Genomic DNA, 22,415 nt, shown 5'->3' with positions numbered 1-22,415 from the left:
GCGGAGCACGGAACTGTTGCAACACTTAAAAAATTGCACATTCTACGAAAGAATGACGGTCACCTCGAGGATTTCGGCTGAAAATTAACTTCCAATTAAACAATATTACTGGATGAGGACTTAGAATTACATGCAAAACTGACGGGACCAGCACTTCACTTCTAATTAAGCGAAATTTCAAATTAAGCGGCTTCGAATTATCGGGAGTCGACTGTAATGGCACACCAGTGTTCAGTGTATACGTGGACAATGCGCTGTTCGAGTTCTTTGAGCGCAAAAGAAGTGCAGGACGTGTCATTAGCAACTGGCTACTTTCTGAAGAGGGTGTCAAAATAGCCATCAACATGCAGTTGGGAAACTTCGTTGCTTCCAGTCATTATATAAATAGGTGGAAGCAGCGGTTTGGCATTGCAATGCGTCGCGCCATGAATGAGAGCCAAAAAATGCCTGAGGAATATCTGGAGGCGGCAAGTGCCTTTCGGACTTCTGCGAACTCCCTGCGACGGCACAATGGCTACACTTTGTACATCGCCATTATGGATGAGACGATGGTCCGCATCGACAATCCGGCGAACAGGACAAACAACTTGGTTGGCGAAAGCACCATGTGCATTGCAAATGCTGGATGTGCCTGGCGAGGCTTCACGGTTGCCCTAGCTGCACGCACCACCGGCCACAAGCTCCCGGCCTTCGTTATCTTCAAAGAACCAACCAGGAAAATTTCAGCTAGGGCCTTTGCATGCCTTTGCATACCAGGTGAGAATAATTTTATTTTTGACTGGAGCGAGGAGTCAGAATGCTGCCGAGTTCATTGTATCACAATGCTGACTTTTTTTTTCTTCACTCATAGCAAATGTTTGTCTCATCGCCACTAAGAATGGGTGGATGACTTAAGAAAAGATGCAAGAGTGGCTATAAAGAGTTTGGGGCCCAAACGACAATGACGTGTGGCGGTTACGGGTGCTGGACCAGGCGCCCATTCATAAAATGCAAGTTGCGAAAACTGCTTTCGAAGTGCTCTACCGACGTGCTCTACGTGCCTGTGGGATGCATGAGCATCCTGCAGCTCGCTCACGTATGTTGGAACAAGCCGTTTAAAACCACCGTACGACGTTTGTGGGAGGAATATATGCATGAGGAAGAGAGTAACACCGAAAGGAAACTTGGAAGAAGCTGTCGCGGCAGGAGGTCCTTGATTCTGTTGCCAAGGCTTGGGCCACTGTATTGGAGGAGACAGTGGCAGGGTCCATCAAGGGGGGCATCTTTAAAAACACACTCAATGGTTTGGAGGACAGTGACCTGCATGGCGGGCTGGCAAATGTTGGAGCCGTGGTGCCAGAAACCGGGGTGAACTTATAGCGGAGGGCTGCAAACTTTCTTTTGCTACCGACTCTCAGGAGTCTTTTGATGGTTTCGCTAATAAAGTTCATCTTCCCAATAAGATTTTAAAACCATGTGCACTGCATTTTTTTTTGCAAGAAAAAACTTTTGTCATCGCCATCTCAAATTTTGGTGCCCTTCTGGGATAGTGCCCTCCCCCCCTCTCTCCCCCCGCCACTTTGCCAGTACGCCGGTAATTTCGACTTTCGAGGGGGTGGGGGCCACATGCTCGGAATTCATGGTACATAGAAAATTAACGTTTTCGTTGAGTACTTGTCTCTTCCTTGAAGGGTCAACTTTATTGAAATACTTTAAGTAATAAAAAAAATTTAAAAAAATTATGAGTATATGTAAAAAAACGTTTAAAAAAAGGTGCTACTATCGCATAAGTTCATGTCGCAGATTACAGGCTTTACTCATTACACAAAAGTGCTTCTGCCCATGCGCAAACAAGTCTTACGATTCCAGCATGCCATGGAAAATAAAAAAAAATAAAGCTATTTTACAAAGGGTTGCTTTACAGTTCCATGTGACAGTGATGATGTGGAAGGCCATGTTTTGTGGTTGTGGTCACGTATGAGCTGGTTCTAGGCAATGTTTACAAATATGTGAACGCCGATGGCAATGTAAAGTTGGGAGAGTCGTTGATTGATGACAGTGAATTTTTCCTGCAAACTTACTATGCAACACAGATTATGCCCATGGAGGTGATGAGCCGTTCCAGGAGCCGCAGCTAATCGGGACTGAATTGTACCTCGCACATCCCCATGCATAGCAGTTTCTTCGTTTATGCATAGAATATTGACCAGACTCTGCTGTGCATCTCTCGTCTTGCAGAATGATTCATTCTCATATTGGCAATACTGTCTGAGTAAATATGACCACTAATTTTAATTTGAGTTTTCTTGTTAGCCTTTGTAAGCAAAGTTTTATGAAAATGCCACTTTTCAAGTTAAAAGTATGCTTTTTTGTTCTGTTGTGTTTTCCTGGGGCCTATGCTTTCCCAGCTCTCAGTAATTTTTGTTCTATTGTCCTTTAAAAAACACTGAGAAAGCTAATAAACTGCATTACAGTTGAACCCACTTATAACAGTATTCAAGTGCAATGAAAATCCCATTGTTATATGCTATAACCGAGAATTGTTACAACGGGGTTGCAAAAAAAAAAAGAAGCAGAGGGGACAAACATTCAAATGTTTTAATTCGACAGAAAGAATTATAGTTGAACCCACTTATAGCATTACAAAGATGTGTGTAGGGCACATACCTTCGAATGCAAAGGCAAAGTTGTATGGTATGCAGGCAGGTGCGGCGGCTCGTATTTTTTTTTTCAGGAATTTTGCTTTCATTTTCTTTTTGGCGCACACACCCAGTAGCCAGATTTAGTTTTTATAATCGATAATGCAGCATAGGCACATTGTATGAAGTGGTTTATTTCACCATAAAACACTCGCAAAAGGCAGTGCATCGGCTGCTCATTGTTATATTCGATATATTGTTAAAAACGGTATAGTGCTAAGTGGGTTCGACTGTGTATGTTGTATGTTATTTATTGTTCATAACATATTGCAACCTTTGTGGAAAAATTACGGGGCAATAATAATCCATTTTATGGCTTTTACAGCGGTTTTATTTGTCTGTGGAGACCATTATCCATGCAAGTGTGAATAAGCAGTGCGCTGTAGCTGCTGAATTGGTTGCCTGTCCAGGTATCCGGTTCAACCGCAACAGGTTCATCGGGCCAGAAGGCAGGGGCTGTCCACAATGAGCCAGAAGTGTCGGATGACAGCATGAACAGCATCGAGCTAGTTCCACAAGCCTCGGAGTTTTGCACTTTCTCTCTGCGAACAATCGAGGATGGAAACAATGAGGAAGCTGAGCTAGCAGCAGCGGCTGCAGTGTCTGAGGGGCAGGTATGCTGGTCAGCATGTTCTCCTATTGGTCAACCTGAGGTCTTTCTGCACAGAACTTGGTTTATATCTTTTGAAGAAAAAAAAAAAATGACGATTGGTGGCTGATAGCTCTCTCTTTCACTATAAGGTGCATTGCTTTGACATTTTAAATTTTTATGGTATTTCTATTCTGATATTCTTTTTTGCTTTAGTCTAGGACAGTGAAGACAATTAAATATTTTAAATAAATTTTTTTGCCCTGAAACACTAGACAGGCGGCAAGATGGAAGTGCAGGACGTCGAACCGAGACTTTTTCCAGTTCAAGCTACTGCTCAAACAACCTGGTTTGGTCGAGGTTCAACATGAGAACAGATAAAACAATGGTTCAAACCAGGTTATTTCAGCTTATTCAGGTTCATAACAATTCAGTAGCGATCAAAATTCTGAAGTCAAAATTTAAAATTTTTTTTGTCTACAGCATTTTTAATATGCCTGGTGGAGATAAAATAAAGAAGCGAAATTTGTAAGCATAAGCACAATGATAATGTTAATTTGCCATGAAGATCCAAATTTTTATTAAAGTTTTTATCATCGTCATTCATGTTTCTATCTTAAGCACTTGAGCCTGAAGCCCATGTTACTTCTTAATTTTAATTCTAATAAATTTTTGAATTACCTGTCACAGACATAGTGATCCTGCATTTTCAGCTTGGTCATTCAAATTGGCAGACAAAAATATTAAGAACAAGTTATGGCCACCATATAACTCTGTACTGAAATTCCACTAATTAACATTGCAATTAATGTGTCACGGCGAACGAAAATCACGGCGAACAGATGTCCTATTCTGTCGTATCAGAATAGGACACACATTTGGCACGCATAAGTTTTTACTCACTGGAAATGATCCTCCAACCTGTGGTAGATGCGGAGAGAGGCTGACCGTCCTCCACGTCGTCCTGGAGTGTTGGAAAGCCGAGTCTGAAAGAAAGATTTTTTCCTTGCATACAGGCAGCACATACCCCTTCATCCTGTAATGTAATGTTACTCGGCCCAGAACCGCTCTTTGACACGCAGTCCTAGGCTTCCTGAAAGATGTTGTGTTACATGTTATTAGCCCCACACACTCGTAGCGTGTCTTCTCTTCAGAGGATGCTGCTGTGATAGCTGTTTCATATAGCACATGCCTCTAGGCCCTTGTGTTTCAAGGGCTCTGGCGAGGCAGTAGTGCTCCAGGTAATCTAACATATTCTTTATCTTGCATCATTCTTTCACGATGGATTTTAGTGCATAGAGAACACGTCATTTGTCATCGACATAATCTTATTACAGATAGATTTTACGCACTCTAGAGCGTCTATTTTTAAGGCCTCTTTACAGCCACGTCACATCAACCTCATAGAACCCATAACTACATTGCGAACTCATCACCATGGACCTGGCGCTCTTTGGCCATACGTCGCCCTTGCGCCAATAAACACCATACATTCATTCAATGTGTACAACCTTTATCATTGTAACTATCATCAATATCCATCAGTAGAAAGTGAAGGTATTAAAGGTGCCCTGAACCACTTTTTGTCGAAGTGGAGAAAGTGAAGTGGGGAAAGGCATTTGAAGGGAAAATAGGCTATTTAAGAAATACTTTGCTGCAAAAAGTACTTCAATGCGTTCAGCAGAAGTAGAGTTATTGGCAATTAAACATGGCCTTCGCTGTGCTCCCGTTCTTCCTTTAATGCCTTGCTCTGCGAAGGCTAGAGCGCAGTGGGGAGTGTCCACAACGCTCTGCCTTCTAAATGTGACCATGGCGCGCAGTTCAAATTTCATTTTGTATGTTAACATAGATGCCACACCTTGTGCCCCTTGTGCCTGTGACGCGCTAAACATAAGCCAAACGCAGTTTTCCTCAGTGAGCTGCAGTGCACTTAGCCAGTGGACTCGTGGCGGCACCCGGTGGCGGCCGTAGTATCTCTGCCATGTAGCCGACCGTGTCTTGATGTCAGTTATCGGTGAATAGCAACCGTCTAAAGGAATAATAAAATAAAGCGTTCTGAAAAGAGTGAGGACGAAGCCCTCTGTTGAATAGATAGCGTTTGAGAAAAAGGTGGCCTCGCAATCCGCTTGCGAGCTCCACACACCTCGTACGACAGCATAACTTGGCTGAGATGTTCACAGCAGCGTATGCTACACGTGGACTATGTTATTTCACCAATTCCAAGTGGTGGTTTTGGGCCCCTTTAAACTCCAATGGGACCCACTGCGGTAGCCTAGTAGCTAGGGCCTTGCATGGCCGCATTTTGATGGGCCTGAGCTTGAGATCGCGGATTCAATACCAGCTGCAGTGGTCGCCCTCAGAGGGACCACTGCAGCCACACCTTTGTACTTAGTTTTAGGTGTGCAAGTTAAAAAACCTGAGGTGGTAAAAATTAATCCCGAGTCCCCGACTGTGGTGTGTGCCTTGTAATTATATAATGGATTTGGCACGTAAAACCCCAGAATGTAATTTTAAAATTTTGGACTCGAATGGAAAGCTTGGTTATTGAACATCTCTTGTGCACAGAAGTGCACAGGATGTTTTGAGTATGTAGCTCTTAAACTCTTTAAAAGAGCGTTTTGATATACTTACAGTGCTTAGTTTATATTTATTTATTTACAGTGCTTTTGATCAAATGCTTAGTTTATGAGTCAGGTTCAGTAGACAAAACTGCAAGTCACCCAGGACAAATACAATTTCCTATAAAATTTTCAGGACCACCTGCCGAACTGATTTGTAACATTTTCTTTGTTTTACATGTAACTGTCCCATTGGTTTGCTATGACTTGTTCAGCTTCAGCTCTGAAATGGCTGCACATATTTCAGTTCAAGTTGAGTTCCAGTTAAAAATAGACTTTGCTTTCAATTATAATTCAGTTCCCACTCCAGTTTGGCACTTAGTTTCTAAATGTGCAGATATATAAGGTGGATTTAAAAACTATTGGTTTCTATCTATTCCAGTTTTTGAATTAACATGTTATGGAAAAATCTTACCCTGAGAATGTGCCTTTAGTTCTCAAGAGCAGGCCAGCCTAAACCAGAATTTGCTCTCAGCGTACTGAAATTATGCATATATTCACCCCCACCCCCCCCCCAAAAAAAAAAAAATGAACAGTAATGCTTTCAACGCTTTCCACTTTATTGGTGCTTCACTTTGTCCTAAGGTCCCACATGGTGTAGATATATTCCGATACATATAGGTCGAATGTCAGTCCTAAAAAAACAATTATTTGCTCTTTATTCGTAACAGTGTCACGTACACTGCACGAAACTTAGAACTCTAGAGGCTTTAGGCATTACATGGTCAATATCAACACTCCCAGGATTAAGTCTTTGTTCTCGAAGCAGACAAAATGTAACTTTTGTAAAGCTTGTCTAAGAACCATGTTCAACTAGACTGCATCTGTACTTTTAAAAAGCACTTGATCGTTTGCCATGCACACATTTTGTGTGGATGGTGTTATCAATTCATTTTTGTGCTTTTTGCATTGTTAATCTACCGTATTTATTAGAATATAAGTGAACCTTTTTTTTCCCGACAAGGTTCCCTAAAATGAGCTGTTGACCTATATTCGGGATCAAAGAATCTCGACTTATATTTGTGACCAAAGCTAGTGAAAGTACCGAGCTAACAGAGTTCCTCAGTCGAGTCTGCTGGATCTGTTAGCAGAGATTATCCATACTGACTGTAAGAAAGGCTGCATACCAAATGCACTTGACGGCACTGAGGACATTGTTTGTTGTGGTGTCGTGGACACCTTCGAAGCATCCGACGAGGTTGCAGCTTGCACCATTGACTGACGAGATTTAGTAGCTGAGCTTATGGTGAATAAACGTGTGTCATGTTTAAAGTCTTTTGTTATTATAAAAAGTGTGGGTCAGCCTATATTCGAATGAATTGTTTTTATTTCTCAGGGAGTTCAATATATATTGGTCTACCTATATTTGTGTTGGGCCTATTTTCGAGTAACTATGGTAAATAGTAAATAGACATATCTTAGTAGTCTTAAAAAAAGCACTGAAACAGTTTTTTAGCATTTTTACAAGCTTCACAGTTGGTAGATCGTGCGGTCATGCAAGTCTGTGCAGAGTATTATTAATGTGTGCAACATGGATCCTACATTCTCGTTCAATTGTTTTTTAATGCCCACAATTTTTTGCTCTTTGTGTGGCATCTTGGGGATTTGGGCTGCTGTCGAACAATATGTCATGTTCTACAACATACATAAAAAAATTGTAATTCACCATAGTGTACCTGTAATCTCTCAAATTTTACTAATAACCTTAAAAAAACTATTTTGGCAAACAGTTCGCAGGACCAGCTTTTTCAGTGGTGCTCCTCTCTAGCAGCATGGCTGTCTGAAATTTACTATAATCGAATTTCTGTATAGGTTGGAATCAAGGAAAATTGAGTTCGCGAAATAGAGGGAATTCTACAGTAGTCCTTACTGTCTTTGACCTTACTCAAATGTATGTTACGGCTTTTTGACGAGATATTTATTTAGTGGTATATATATTCTTTATTGTTGCTTTTACAAGATCCTTAAAAGCTGTTAATATTTCTTTCTTTCTTTCATTAGAACAGAAAACATGCAAATCAAATATTTTGTCAGCCCGCTAAAGCAGTGATGCTTTTGAGCGGGACTGGGCAGTGCTATGGCCCGAGTGACAGTCTTGTGCTCTAAGAACAGAGGAAACAATAGGAAAAAAAAAAGTACAATAGCAAAATTAAATTTCTTATATGTGCCACAAATAGTAACCTGTAGTCTGCGAAAGCATGATGCTTTTATGCGGACCACTGTATATTTGCCTTCAACAAGGCATAATTCAAGTACACGATTTCTTTCCTTCCTCCCTACCATTCCCTCTCCCTTTTCCTCCATCGCTCAGCTAATTTCTAGTATTTGTTCCTGCACGAGCAATAGTGTAAGCAAAGAGGTATTACAACAGCAAAATATATGTACTTCACAACCCTGTGCTTCATCATATACGGTTGTAAATGTTTTGGAAGAGTAGCAGTCACCAATAACTTAGAAAGTAAAAGAACACAATACAAATAGAAAGAACATAATACTGCAGTCTGTTTTATACATTTGTTAGCGAAAGTTCATCAGAAGTCCTGTCACATGGTTTTCTTCGATTATTCCCAACCACTTGTCAGAACCGTGCCGTGTACAAAATCTTTTATTTTCCTGAATGACGATACGTTGCAAACTTCTTGTATTTTATTAAAGTAGAACGGTACATAAAATGATCTCGTTCTCTTACCATAGTTTGTGAACGCTTTAGCCTGAACGAATGTCTCAGTCTTGCGCAGATCACGAGTTTTTACGTTTTTTTGTTTTAAATGATCCATCAAAATAATGCTTCGTAAATACCACCGAAAGAAAAAGTTGTTTAACATCAAATATACCATGTTCTACCATCAGCTCACTGTGGCTGATGGAGTTGCTGTTTGTTCCATATGTTGTGTTGTTTGTTATTTTTTATTATTATTCTATTTAACACGTTTAGCCTGTATAACGAAGCAAGTCTGTAGATCGTAATGCCATACCATAATACAGTTTCACCTCGAGCCTTAAAGTGAGTTTTCTTAAACCAACATCACATACTGATCTGATTTTGTACATGACTACACTACTGCTCAGAGTCATTTAGCTACATGCTGTATGTGATGGACAAATGAGAAATATTCATCGAAAATAACACCAAGGTACTTTATTTTTGTGGCATACTGCATCCTTTGGCAAGAGCACTCAATGCAATGCTCACTATGCAAGTATAGATGTTCAGTTAGCTGCACTTTTTTGTACAGACTGTGAAAGCAGATTAACTGTGTTCTAACCTGTTCTGTGTTTAACTGTGTAATAACCATGCCATTATTTATTATATATCTTCCTGTAACAAAGTAATGCATTCATTAAAATTTTCATGGGGTAATATTTAAGCAGTACCATCAGCAAATTGGTATAACTTTGAGTGCAGCGATAGATGGGCTAAATCGTTCACATACAAATTAAGCAGAGGGCCTAGTGTGGATCCTTCTGGGACTCCATGCTTTACGTGTATTAACTCGCTGTCTATATTTTGAATTCAAATGACATGATATCGATTTTTGAAGTAGTCTTTAAAAACCTCTATGAAAGGCCTGCGGAATCCCATTTGAGCTAATTTTCCAAGGAGTATTTCATGATCTAACGTGTCGAACGCTTTCTTTCAGATCTAAAAGAAAGCCCAATTACTACCTTATTTTTATCTATTTCGCTGTTAACTACGTCTGCAAAGTCTTCTAGCAGTGTGATTGTGCTTCTCTTGCTTGGTTGTTTCTTTAGTTTATGTGCTGGTATGTAACTACTCTATCTCTACCAATATGTGTGATGAGTTAGTTGGAGCGATTCTGTAGACTCAGTTCACCTGGGGCACTGGTGCTGTTGTTTTGCAAGAAGTCGAGCATGTTATGATCGAAGATTGTGGGAGTGGATGTTTATGTTACTTTGTGTTGACATAATGTTAATGATTTGCTGCTAAATTAACTTTGTCATTCTTTCTGCATAGGTATTCTGCACACAGCATGGTGACTTCCAAGTTGTTCACGCCACTGCTGAACAACTTGCCCAGATCCAGCAAACCCACCAGATTCAAATTTTAAATGGAAACCATATTCTGGCAGCAGCTGTAGATAGGGCCTCTGATGATAATCCAACTGTTACCATAATACCTTAAAGCAGCTGTAAACATTTCATGGAATGCTAATAAACCTGTTATTTATTAGTGCTGTGCCTATTTTTTTTTTTTTTTGCTTGCCATTAGAGGAAACAACTTTTTTTTTCTGTAAATCACAAACAGGCTTTTGCATCGTGCCTTCCTTTAGTTGGTCTGCCTGTCATCACAAAATGCTGCTCATAAAAAAAAAAAGAATATCTGTGGGCAGGGTTAGAACTTATGACTTCTTGGTTAATAGCCAGGTCTTAGCACCACTGTACCACAGCAGTTGCATTAAAGCAGTGAAATAGTTAGAGCATGTAATTCAGCTTGATGCATTTGCAGCAAGTCAATTAACCCTTTATTGACAAGCGTTGCCTACAGGCAACACACCAGAAAACATTTTTTTGTAGAGTTTTGGTATAGAGTACGAAGTTTCTGGTTAAATGTCTTTGGCCAACACTGAACGACAGGACGCAAGTGTCATGTGTTGGTTTAGAGCAGGAACACAAGACAAGGAAGAAGTTGGGCACGCAACTTGCTTTCTTCTGAAAGCATGGTGAGAGGATGCAAGATCTCTGGCTGCATTGGTATCACATATGTGATGTAAAGCAAATGAAATGTACAGCTATAGTTCACATGTGATGAGAGCTGTCCAAACAAATTAGAAACAAAGCCATAGATGGCTTGGAGTGAAGCCCACTTAGTTTTCTGCCTGGTGCTTCCCCTATTGCTGAAAAAGTTCCTACAATAAATTTTTCTCTTTTCATTGGTTATGCTTATTCTCGATGTCTTTTGTATATTTAGATAGAAAATAAACATTCTTTTAGGGTATTTATAGGTGCTGTCATTAAAGGGTTAACCTGCCACTTTGTGTGTGCCCCAAGTATGGTGTTGCAGGCATTGGTATTCAATGCCTGACATTGCAAGCGTTGTAATGCTGTGTACGACAATAAAAGGCACATTTGCCACTTTCAGCATGTTTTGTGGAGAACTGACGTTTGGTGTTGCAAACCCTGCACAACAGTGAAAAGGCAGATCTATTTGTGTGTGCAGCCAGGTTTCTTGTGTGATGGACAATTAACCTAAAACATTTGGAAAAGGCAAGGTCAGTCAGAAGTACCAGCACATTGTAAATTACACACATAAGGAAATTCTAGTGTAAATGCGTTTGTTGGAGAAAACATGGGTTCTTTTTGGCTATTACATATCCTGTTTGCTATCTAAAGGGAAGCATCTTGTATTTGCAATTGTTGCTTTGACGTAATAGTTCTGCAGAAATCCCCAAGGTGGAGATAAATAATTAATAAAGGGGAAATGAGACATCCACCGAAACGTAACGAAGGGCTACAAAGGAAACTCGTCCTGGTCCGGGACAGCCGCTCTACCATCTGAGCTAACCAGGTGGCTAGCAGATTGCAGGCGAAGTCGAATTTGTCAACAACACACAATCAAAGGCAAGAGTTTGACGTCATAGTTCTGCAGAAATCCGGGAAATGGAGAGAAGTAAATAATAAAGGGAAAATGAGACATCCACCCAAACGTAGATAAGTGCTACAAAGGAAACCCATACAGGTTCCTCAAAAGTAAAGCTTCGCAGTTGCGAAACTTTTTAACTGCGAAGCATTTCTTTCGAGGAACCCGTATGAGCGATGGCCAATTTTGTCACTTATTGCTGTTACGAAGGAGAACAAAAATCGCGGGCGAATTAAGATCGAAGCAGGCTGGGTGGTGCCATGTTATGGGGGGCGGGGGCAAACATGGTATATGGCATAAGCGTTGGTATGCGGCGGGGCATTCCGGTAAACTTGTACCCGAACCCGCTGAACTCTGCGCATGCACAGTCGTAGTAGCCGGCATACGGTAACGCTCTGGTAAAACTGTCTCTACTTATAAAAAAAAAGGCTCTTTTGCGCCTCCGAAGCGTTGTAGTGAGTCGCAACAGTTATTAAAATGTAGTTAACGTTACGGGCCTGATTAGCGCCTGTATACGAAACCACGTTGCACTATATCCCTGTAAAGGGTGCACCGCCGCAGATATAGACATGTTGAGGCAAAGCCACTTTACGGCATGCTTTTGGGAAATGGAGCGATTTGCTTGGACAAAGCAGGGCTCGCGCGAGGCAATAATGCCTGGACGGCGGCTTTGGTGAGGCCTACAAGAAGCGATAATTATCGCACAGTAGGTAAAAGTAACGGTGCACATGTAATTGGTGCTACAATAGTAGAAAATTAACCGCATTGCACCAAGGACGGTACTGTTCCCGGGATCGACTCGTAAGAAGGGGCCAGTGTAGACGCTAAAGAAGACGAGCTCGACGTAATCGCGCGTGGAATACGATTCGAATAAAATACGAAATGAGTGAATAATGAACATGAAAACGAGACTGAGAGGTATAATCACCATTTAATCGTATCATTTGAACCCCTATACAGCGTTCAGGAAGTGAAACGCGATACTGGGAGCGCATGCATGGCTGTAGGCGCTTTTTGCGCCCACCGTGAGCGTTCGGAACACCGAGCTGATGAAAGTGAGAGCCTTTGTTACGCATTGTGACTGCATTTGGTCTCACAGCAATCGCCCAGCGCTCACCGTGGGCGTAGAAAAGCGGAGGCAGCCACGCGTTGTGAGTGTCAAGTTTCTTGTTCTTGTTCCCCAGTGATGTGGCGCAACCCACTCGGGGGGATCGGCCATCAATCGGGCGGCGAAAGAACTGTTATGAGTATATTTAAAAAAAAAATAGCTGAGCACTCTACGTCAACCTTGTCTTCATTAGCGCCGGCACTTGGTCGACCTATTTTCTTTTTCTTTCTTTTTTTGCATGGTTGGGTGCGTAGGAAACAGTTCATGCTGTGTGACAACGCTGTGTGTCTTAAGCCAGCGAATTCAGGAAGACGGGATGACCTTTAAGTTGCTTTTCGAAAGGTAGAACATGTCCTAAGTGGCCGGCGAGAATTTAACAGCGATCCTGGAAGGACCCTTGTGTCGCGAATATTTAACAAACTTGATCACACAGCCGTTAAGAACTTTATCTTTCATGGGACAGAACTCCCCTGAGAAGAAAAGTCTGATAAGTCGCATTTTGAAGCGATTTACGCAGAAAACATTGAGAACGTTTGCGGACGTGTGGGTGTCTCGACTGTACATTTCGAATGGACGAAACAATTGATCTGTGCCACCGCTTCGCGATCAATGTGCTTGTGGCTCTACTCAACGGGTCCTTTTTTCCGGCCTGGAATCCTCTCCGCGTTGTGGAGGAAACAAACAGCTGGACAATTTAGTGTGCATTTATGGATACTTGCCAAAGGTTTTGGCCCGGTGGAATCCCGTATGAAAGACTGAGTGTCGTAACGAGTTACCAAGTTACCACCATCTCAAGTGCGTGTTTCATAACCTCAAAAGTGTCACTTGCATTGCTCACACTCTTGATCGCGTTTCAGAGAAGATTTGCGATATTTATTTATTTTGTACTGAAGTCACTGGGCAGTGGGCATGGTGCTAGTGAATGAGAAGAAGACGACGAGGAGTGCTTGCTTCCCCGTTTCGATATAGCACCGACCTGTTTTAAGCCTACCGCTGCAACCTAGAGCTAGTGCTGCTAGGCGAACACCCCCGTTGCAATTTATTTATTTATTTATTTATTTATTTATTTATTTATTTATTTATTTATTTATTTGTACATACTGCAGCCCCATAGCAGCGCTATTGCAGAAGTGGGTTAATACAGTGGTGAACAAAAAATAAAGTGAAATCAACAATAACTCTTGCAACATTTGCAACTGTATTTGTACGACAGCCAAAGAACTGGAAAATCGTTTTCTTCAATTCTAAAAGCAGCGAAGGAGTGAAATGCACAAACATAAAACACAAACTAAACCTTATTTAAGCATGCAGTTACGCATACTGGTTTTCATAGCACTTTCGAATTCGCCTATCGGGAGTGAACGAAGGCAGCCAGGTAAGGAATTCCATACTTCTATAGTGCCGGGAAAGAAGCTGTGCTTGAAAGTATTTGCGCGGGTATGGAAAAGGTTAAGATTAAGCTTGTGGAAGTTACGCGTGCAAGAAGGCTTGGTGAGAGATATACAAGCGGTGTTTGAAGCATGATAGGACATGTCAATTGTGTTGTGCAAACATTTTAATGGTTCCACATCGCGACGTACTGAAAGTAATGTTAGTCACAGCGTAGGGAGGTCAGACGAAGGTGAAAAAATAGCGGTCATACCGGTGGAAAATGAAGTGGATGGATTTTTCTGAACTGCTTCTAGTTTGATTGTGTTATTTTGGTTATGGGGTGGCCCACTGTGATGGCATAATCGATAACGGAACAAACAAGAGTTTTATACATTAAGAGTTGCCTTCGGAGCCTTCTGCATAGTACGTCGTATGTATCCAAGTTGTTTTAGGGCCGTCGAAAATGCTTGGTCAGTGTGTGCAGTCCATGAGAGATTGTAAGTAAATGTTACACCAAGGTATTTATATTGTCGAACTCTGGTTAAAGATTATCCATTCAAGGAATATGTTGCAAATACGGGTGCCGCTCTTTTCGTGAAGGACAAAACAGTTTTTTAAAGATTAATGTTCATTTTCCATTTTTCACAACAAGCACCGAAAGAGACAAAGGAATCGTTCAATCGCTTATAACTGGTCGCAGAGTCAATCACGTCGTATAAGACGCAATCGTCAGCATAAAGACGAATGGTGGAAGAAAAAAATTTCCGGAGGTTATTGACATAAATGAAAACCAATGGAATGATCCTTGATGAACTCCAGAGCGTACTTCAAGAATGGATGACCTTGCAGAACGAAAGTTGATGTATTGGGACCGTTTAGAAAGGAAACTAACAAGCCAATCGACCAGATGGGAATTTTTTAGTACTGCATTTAATTTTTCTAGGAAGTGAGAACAAAGTAATGTATCGAAAGCTTTATAAAAATTCAATGAAGACAGCGTCAATTTGTTTACCGAGATCTAATTGATAAGCAATGTGATGGGTGAAGTCGGTTAACTGTGTCATAGTGCTGAAACCACGTCTAAAGCCATGTTGAACACTATAGTTACAATGTTGTTCGACTCAAGAAAATTTATTATGTGTCTTGTAAATAATATGTTCCGGCATTTTTCACGAGTGGGAAGTTAAGGAAATCGGTCTGTAATTCGTTACCTCTGTATTGTTGCCTGTTTTATACTAGAGTATTACTCTTGCAAGTGTCTAGAATGAAGGAACGATTCCTGTTTCTAGACACTTATCGACTATAATTTCAAGACAGTGTGATGTCGATTATACATAGCTAAGTAAAAACGAGTTTGCAATACCATCAGAGCCAATAGATTATTTTGGTGTCTAAATTTAAAATAAAATTAAGGACGCCATTACCATTAACTGTAATGTCGAGGATCGGAAAATCTGAATCATTATCAAAACCAGGGTAGACATGAGAATCGTCTGCATAGATAGAATGGAAATATTCATTGAATGCATTGGAGATGCGTGCAGGATCATTTACATTTTCATCATTGATAGTCAATGAAGATGAAGAATCAGTAGCAGGCATGACAGAACGCCAGAACTTCCGAGGATTATTTCTTAGCAATCCTGGCAGCTCTACATGTAAGAACAAAAATCTTTGCCCATATTTTTTTTTTCAAATTTAGTCCCTCTTTGGCAGATGCGAATCTAGCAGTGGCATCAGGGTCATCAATGCGTTTTGAACGCCTCAGTCTTCTAATAGGGCGTGATAATTGGAAAACTTCTCGTCATCCAAGGGGTGGCACGATTTTTGTTTCTTTTTAACAGAACAAAGCGTTGAACACAAAGGTTTGTAATGTTTTCAAATTTGATGAACTAGTGTATTCACGTCACAATCTTCACTGAGCGTGCAGAATGACTCGAAACCTTCTGAAAAAATTTCAAGAATAGGTGTGTCGTCAGAGCGATTAAAGTCGAAAAAAGTTTGAATTTCTGCACGTGGTTTACAGACTGCAGTTTAGCGATATAAACACTGCCTTGTGATATGAAACTCTGTCAGTAATTTCACACTGGACAGCTTATCAACAAGGTCTGAGCTAATAAAAACCAGGTCAAGAAGTGCGTTCTGTCTTGTTGCGCCATCAACTACTTGTGTAAGCCCAAAAGATGAAGAAAAGAGAATTAGTTCGCTACCTAAAGAACTGCCATGCGATAGGGAGGACCAGTGAATATCTGGTGTGTTAAAGTCTCCCATTAGAATTAAACTAGATAGATGAAAACTGTGCGTGTTGATATAATCAGTGAGAAGAAAAAGGTTATCGGGGGAGGAGGCAGTTTGATGGTAGAAAACGGAGACTATGATTGTTTTTTTTTGTTTTCTTTTTTTTTGCCTAGGTACAATTTACACCAGACAGACTCAAGATCTGCTGGAGTATAGATAACCGAAAAGTTCAAGTCAGATTTGAAAAAAAAAAAAAGGGCGACTCCACCTCCTTTTCCGGTTTTTCGCTCTGATCGGACCGCTACATGGCCGGGTGGAATTATTTCAGAGTCATATATGTGATCGCGAAGCCAGCTTTCAATGACACCAATGAAATGAGAGGACTAAGAGGTTAGCAGGGAAAGAAACAGCGGGAACTTATTTACTAGACTTCTTGCTTTCAAATTCAAGAAAGTAAGCTTTTAAGAGTTGCGGATATGTCAGTGTGAAGACGATGTAGCCGGGGGAGTTTTTGCAAGCCTTCAGGAAGACTGGAATTATTCACTGGGGCGTTTGCAGCGAGACCTGAATCGTCAACTAGGGCGTTAGCTGTATCATTCCACCTGTAGCGGACACAATTTATGAAAACAAGGTCATAATGCAACCTCACCACAGAGCCATGGTCACGAAAAGAGGTTGCTGCCCATAGCTTTTTTTGCGAATGACACGTACATTAGCTGAGAAATCTTCAGTAATGTAAAATTTTGTTCCTTGAAGCTTTGAGACAATTTTCATTATTTCCATCTTATTCCTGAAGTCTAGTACTCGTAAGATAACTAGGCGCGATCCACCTTCACGTTCGATGCCAATTCTATGACAGCGTTGGATGGGTGGGCATTTAATCGGAAGTTTCTCTGTGAAAAACTGGCGCACATTAGACAAAAGCGTGTGGGTGTTTTCAGCAACATATTCATCAAGCCCATGTAAAATTATATTGCTGCGCCTGGAACGATTTTCAAGGTCATCATTCAAGGTCATCATATGTGCCCTATCGTGAATACAAACTTGAAAATTTCAGGCATGAAAAAAAAAGTACCGATTTCGTGGTGAATGTCGACGTTTATGCGACTAGCATTGAATCAATGTAGCGACACACCGTATTGCCACCGCCGAAACGTATCATGCATGACGATGGTGATGTTTGTCTTTTCTGGCGCGTACCCACTCAGAGGGATAGGCCAAGAATCAGGCGGCAGCAGGTAGCTTAGAATTTTGAAGAGGGGTAACTCAGCCAAATGGAGTCTTCTTCTTCCTCTTCGGACTCCCGCTGCTGCTTTTGGCGGTAGCCAGTTTGGCCCATGTACAATTAATACAGCATCGCAGGATCTCCTTGATTACTTCTAGGGCGCAGCAGGTTAACATGATGATGTATAATGCTAACCGTATTGTTTGTTTGCCTCTAAGAGTGGCTCATATCCACTATGGGGGATCTGCCCAGAATCGGATGCCTTAAGAAAAAGGATTAAACGAATCTAAAAAGAAGCAATATTGAAGAATTTTGAATAGCTGAAAGAATGAAGTCAGATAAAATTTAAGAATTTAGCAAGAAAATCGTCCTGATTCAATTATGTATCTCACAATAGCTGAACCAACATCCCTATGATAATGTCCCAGAGTAGAGGCCCCGAAAAATAAAACACCAGGAATCGTTATATTCAATCGAGAACCATGAAATTGCCCTTCTAAAGTATGTTTTGTTAATGATGATAAACGGCGACATGACAGGAAGAAGTGTTCCATTGTCTCGTCCGCACCACAGTATGAGTTCAAGGAGGAGGGCGCCAGACCAGATTGACGCAGAAAATAGTTTAATGTTGGTATTCGACGTCGAAATTTTGTAAACAGGACTTCAATTTTTCTATTACGTCAGAAGTTTCTGCTCCAAGAAAATAGGAGGTGTCGGTAATAATTTAAATTCATGATAGGTTCAAAGAGTCTTGCATGACTGCACGTCTTTTGAACCTAGCAGCAGTTATGAATGCTTGTACAGGAAGCATTGGAACAATTAGACCACTAAGGGCCGCTCTCACCAAGCTGTCTGCTAATTCGTGAATAACTAATCCTTCCTGACCAGGCGCCCATAAGAACCTAATTAGTATTGGGTGAGAGGGTATTAGACAATGCAATGTACGTGATATATGCGAGCCACTATTTGCAGTGAGAGCTGAACATGGAGATAAAGAATCTGTTACTAAAACAACTTCCGAGATTCAGCAGTTCACTTTTCGTAAAGCCAATGTAACCGCCAGAAACTCGGCTAAATATACTAGTATGTAGTCAGGAAGTCATAAAGAGAACGACTAGTCAGAAGTGGAAGAGAAAATTCCAATTCTCGATTTTTCTTCTGATTGCGATGCATCTGTCGCTATGACGGCGTTTATTTTTAGCTCCAATAAGTGAGTTTGTAACAGCCATTTAATATATTGTAAAAAAAGTGTTTCGCGTTGTTTGGCTATATATCGTCAAATATAATCTGGAGATTCTCTCTCTCACTGCCAATAGAAGGCAGCTCACATAATCGTACATCTAAGGGACCAACAAGTGCCTGTAGGAAGACGGCCTGAGTATGGAACCGAGGCCAACCCCCGGAAGTCGAGTGCTAGTTTCAGTTTCAAGCAACATGCGCGCTCCAAGCGGTTGCCGGACATCCTAACTTATGTTTTTATTTCTCTTTGTGTGAATTCAAACCGGGCCTGTCGACCTTACCCCAAGGATGAATCTTCGCATGGCTGCCGTTGGATGTTTTGAAGCAGACGCTCTTTCGATGCTAGCGCCAAGGTCGCCTTCAGTTAAGGCCCTAAAACGAGGGCGATGCTTTAGCAAAATGGCGGCGCACACGATTGTTTACGTTGTAATGGCAATAGGAACAGCAGCCGCGTTGTTTCTATTATGCCGATACGCTCTGCTCCCTTTCCACCCTTCCCCATGCCTCGCGCGCCTTTACTTTTTCTTTCTTTTTGCCTGTCCGCGGCGTGTTTTTTTTTTGTTATCGTGCGTGTGCGCTATCCCAGGCATTGTTTGTGAACTGGCGGTTGGTGCGCCGTGGGTTCTTTATGCGTTAGCATTCACGCATTCGTGTCCATACTTTGAGTATGCCAGCTTATGCCAGAGCGTATCTAAATTCCAGTTCCAACACAACATATCTTTGGCCTCGTTTGATTGACTTCAGTTTCCGAAAACAAGTATGTTTGCATAACTTGGTATGATACACGCTCAGAAAATTAAACAACACGTACATTACTACTAAACAACACATAAGTTCACAGACAGTGAAATAACAAAAAATAAATAAATAAAGCTCGACAAAACGCGAAGGCCTTTTGAAGTACACACATAAAAAAGATTTCTATAAAATGCCCGTAAGACCAAAGTGTAGAAGCGCTTCTGATATATTCACTGAGGCAGGCATGTACCTAGCATATTTTTCGGGGGGGGGGGGGGCAAGCCAAGGTAACTTTTCTGTGAAAGTAATGGGGGGGGGGGGGGGTACTTTTACTTGTCTAAACGTGAATAATGACTACCGTTCGCTATAAAGGCGCGTAAACCCACAAAATAGAAATGAAATAAGGTGTATCTCACAGGTACGCCTGTGAGATGAACCTCTCCTTTACTTGACAAACAAGGAACAACATCAAATAGACTCGCGCAGGAAGAACACTGCCAAGAACAAGTACGCAAGCGAAAGTCTAAAAAAAAATTTCTGGTAGCGTTTGTGAATTAGGTCTGGAAGAATTATGGAGAAAGTTATATTTGCGTAACAATCCCAGTTTTGAATCCCTCGTTTACTGCTCTACCAAGTGCCAAAACCGACTCGTATCGTTAATTGGGAAATTGCGTAACGATGCGAGGCTACCGGTCCCGTACAATAGTGTTCCTGTATATGCTCCCTGCGGGAGCATATACAGGAACACTACCGTACAACTGCGTAGAGCGCCGGACGCGGAAGGTTAGAAAAACACCCACATAAGCACAGCAGAGAAGTGGCTGCGTCAGGCGGCTCGACTGATAACTGTGTAAGCGTCATTTAAAACACACCGAATCATTATCCACTTCCGGCAGCGTTCTTTCTACTTCTTTTTTAAATAAAAACATGTTGATCCATACATATTTTCACAAACAATGGTTACATTTGTTAATTTTCGCTTCTCCTTCCTGTTTGGCTGTTGCCTCGGCTCTCTCCCTTGGTAGAAATCGTAATTTATAAGCTCCTTGCGACTGTTGTTTCCAGTTACCAATTTGCTCGAAAAGTGCTGTACAATTTGGGAAAAAGCGGACGAGGTAACGGGTGACATTCATACTGCTTATGGATGTAAAGGGACACTAAAGTGAAAAATGATCTCTTCCGCATCAGTAAATTACCGTTCTACAACACCAGAAACACCACTCTTACAACGACAAGACGTTTGGTAAGGCAGAAAAAGCGCAAGAACGAAATACGGGTGGCGACGCCTACTTAAGTTCCCGCACCTGGGGGCTGTGACGTCTTGGATTTTGATGGCATCTTCTAGGACCTACTAATTATATATAGCGGTACAGATTGACTACATTGTGTTCTAAAGGAACCAAATATTAAACATGGCAAGTTTCGGGAACCATTATTCAGCCAACGCGGCCCAAATGCGAAAACATACTTTGGAATCCCTGAGGTCACGCTGACGTACCGGCGCTGGGGTTTCGGCGCGAAATTCAAATACTGATACTTGGACCTTCATTTCCCCATCAAATAATCAAACTATTTTTTTGAAATGCCTGCAGGGTTCTCAAACAATGCTTCATTAGTCTAAACTGGTTTATTTTTTCGCTTTACTATCCCTTTAACGGTTATTGCAGGGTTCTATGACGCACGCTGTTTCGCATGATATTATTTTCCACCTTTCTAACCCATATCGTGGGTGTACGGTTTCGACGATCTGCCAGCCTCGCGGCGAGCCGTCACTCGAGGAAGTAATGAGGCAAAAGGAAAAGTTAAACACAGCTGGTGTTTTCCCCGGCCGCAACTAGTTCCAAGAGCATACAGACAAGCTTACTACGAACTGAATCCCTTTCCTGGTCCCTGGATGAGTAAACAAAGGTTGAACTAACGAAGGAACAGCGATGCGCGTGACCGTTGCAATAGATGGTGACAACTGAACTTTCGTAGCGCATACAGTAACTCTACTGCTGTGCTGGAATGTATTTCTATGCGGCTGAAAGCACGCTCCTGCAGGGCGCGCCGAGTCATTGCGCCTGACGCATGTATGGAACCACGTGTCACTGACGTCACGCTGGTTCTACTTAAACGGCTGTGGAAATAAAGACGGGGCCCTTTCCCCTTGCTGGCGTTTTGGACTACAGTCGTCTCCTGTCTTTCGTCGGTCACGCACTGATAGCGGCGGCGCCGATACGACAACTGCCACCGGATCGGCCGAGTTTCTGAGGCCGGAGCTTACCTCCGCTCACCCTTGGCACTCACTCACCGATATCAAAAGTCGGATCGCGCTTGGTCATCTTCTTCGGTTGTCGTTCCAAGTATGAAGATGAGAAAGACAGGACAGAGAAGCTTGATCAGGCGTGCAACGAACGGAAGATGCAGGAAACCAGGTCAACCAAACATTAGACGAAGATGGCTAAATCAGGGCATCACATGTGTTGCGTGGCTCTGTGGTGTTCCAGCACTGGGAATTCCAGTTCTGCGAAGTTTTTCAGGTTTCCTAATGACAGCAGGTAAGCACAAGTATTTCACTTTGTTTTCCGAGCAGGTATTAATTTTGCTTGAATAAACAAGTTATTTGCAAACCTGAGTGGACTGACATTGGAGCAGTGTCGCTGTATACCCATTCGTCATGAAGGCAGCCCATCTGCTGTCGGTGAAATACTTGTACTGAAGGGCTTGCGTGCGTGTTTTTATTGCTCAGTTACCTTGCTTTAGGCTCAGCTTCGCTGTGTGCAACTTTTTGAGCACCTGTATTATAGACGAGGCACAATGTTATTTGTTTTGCCGCCAAAATGTATCTAATAATGCCAGTAATACAAGTATAGACTCTGTAATGCTAATTAATAGGAACTGGTAATCCCCCTTGTGATGAAAAGTGCTACGAAGATATTTTTTTGGTTTGTGTGAATGGTTGATTCCTTGCGTTGCTGTTGTGTCAAAATAGTGTCCTTATACTCGCCGTGCTTTTCTGTATATATGAAT

General features: G+C 41.7%; 1 protein-coding gene across 2 annotated transcripts in view; it reads left to right on the top strand.

The window, feature by feature from the left end:
- The window catches only part of LOC139054202 (protein BANP-like), a 46,555-nt gene extending 36,476 nt beyond the window's left edge, over window positions 1-10,079 (top strand). For both annotated transcript variants that reach the window (XM_070530877.1, XM_070530876.1), the window contains 2 exons: window positions 3,089-3,292; window positions 9,862-10,079. In XM_070530877.1, the coding sequence (XP_070386978.1) occupies window positions 3,089-3,292; window positions 9,862-10,029 (372 nt within the window). In that variant the 3' untranslated portion in view covers window positions 10,030-10,079. The remainder of the gene's footprint in view (window positions 1-3,088; window positions 3,293-9,861) is intronic.
- The last annotated feature ends 12,336 nt before the right edge of the window (window positions 10,080-22,415 follow it).

Source organism: Dermacentor albipictus, chromosome 1 (assembly GCF_038994185.2).
Source record: "Dermacentor albipictus isolate Rhodes 1998 colony chromosome 1, USDA_Dalb.pri_finalv2, whole genome shotgun sequence".
In the NCBI taxonomy this organism is placed as follows: Eukaryota; Metazoa; Arthropoda; class Arachnida; order Ixodida; family Ixodidae; genus Dermacentor; species Dermacentor albipictus.
Note: the sequence above shows the minus strand (reverse complement) of the source record. Positions and strands in the feature narration are given on the sequence as shown.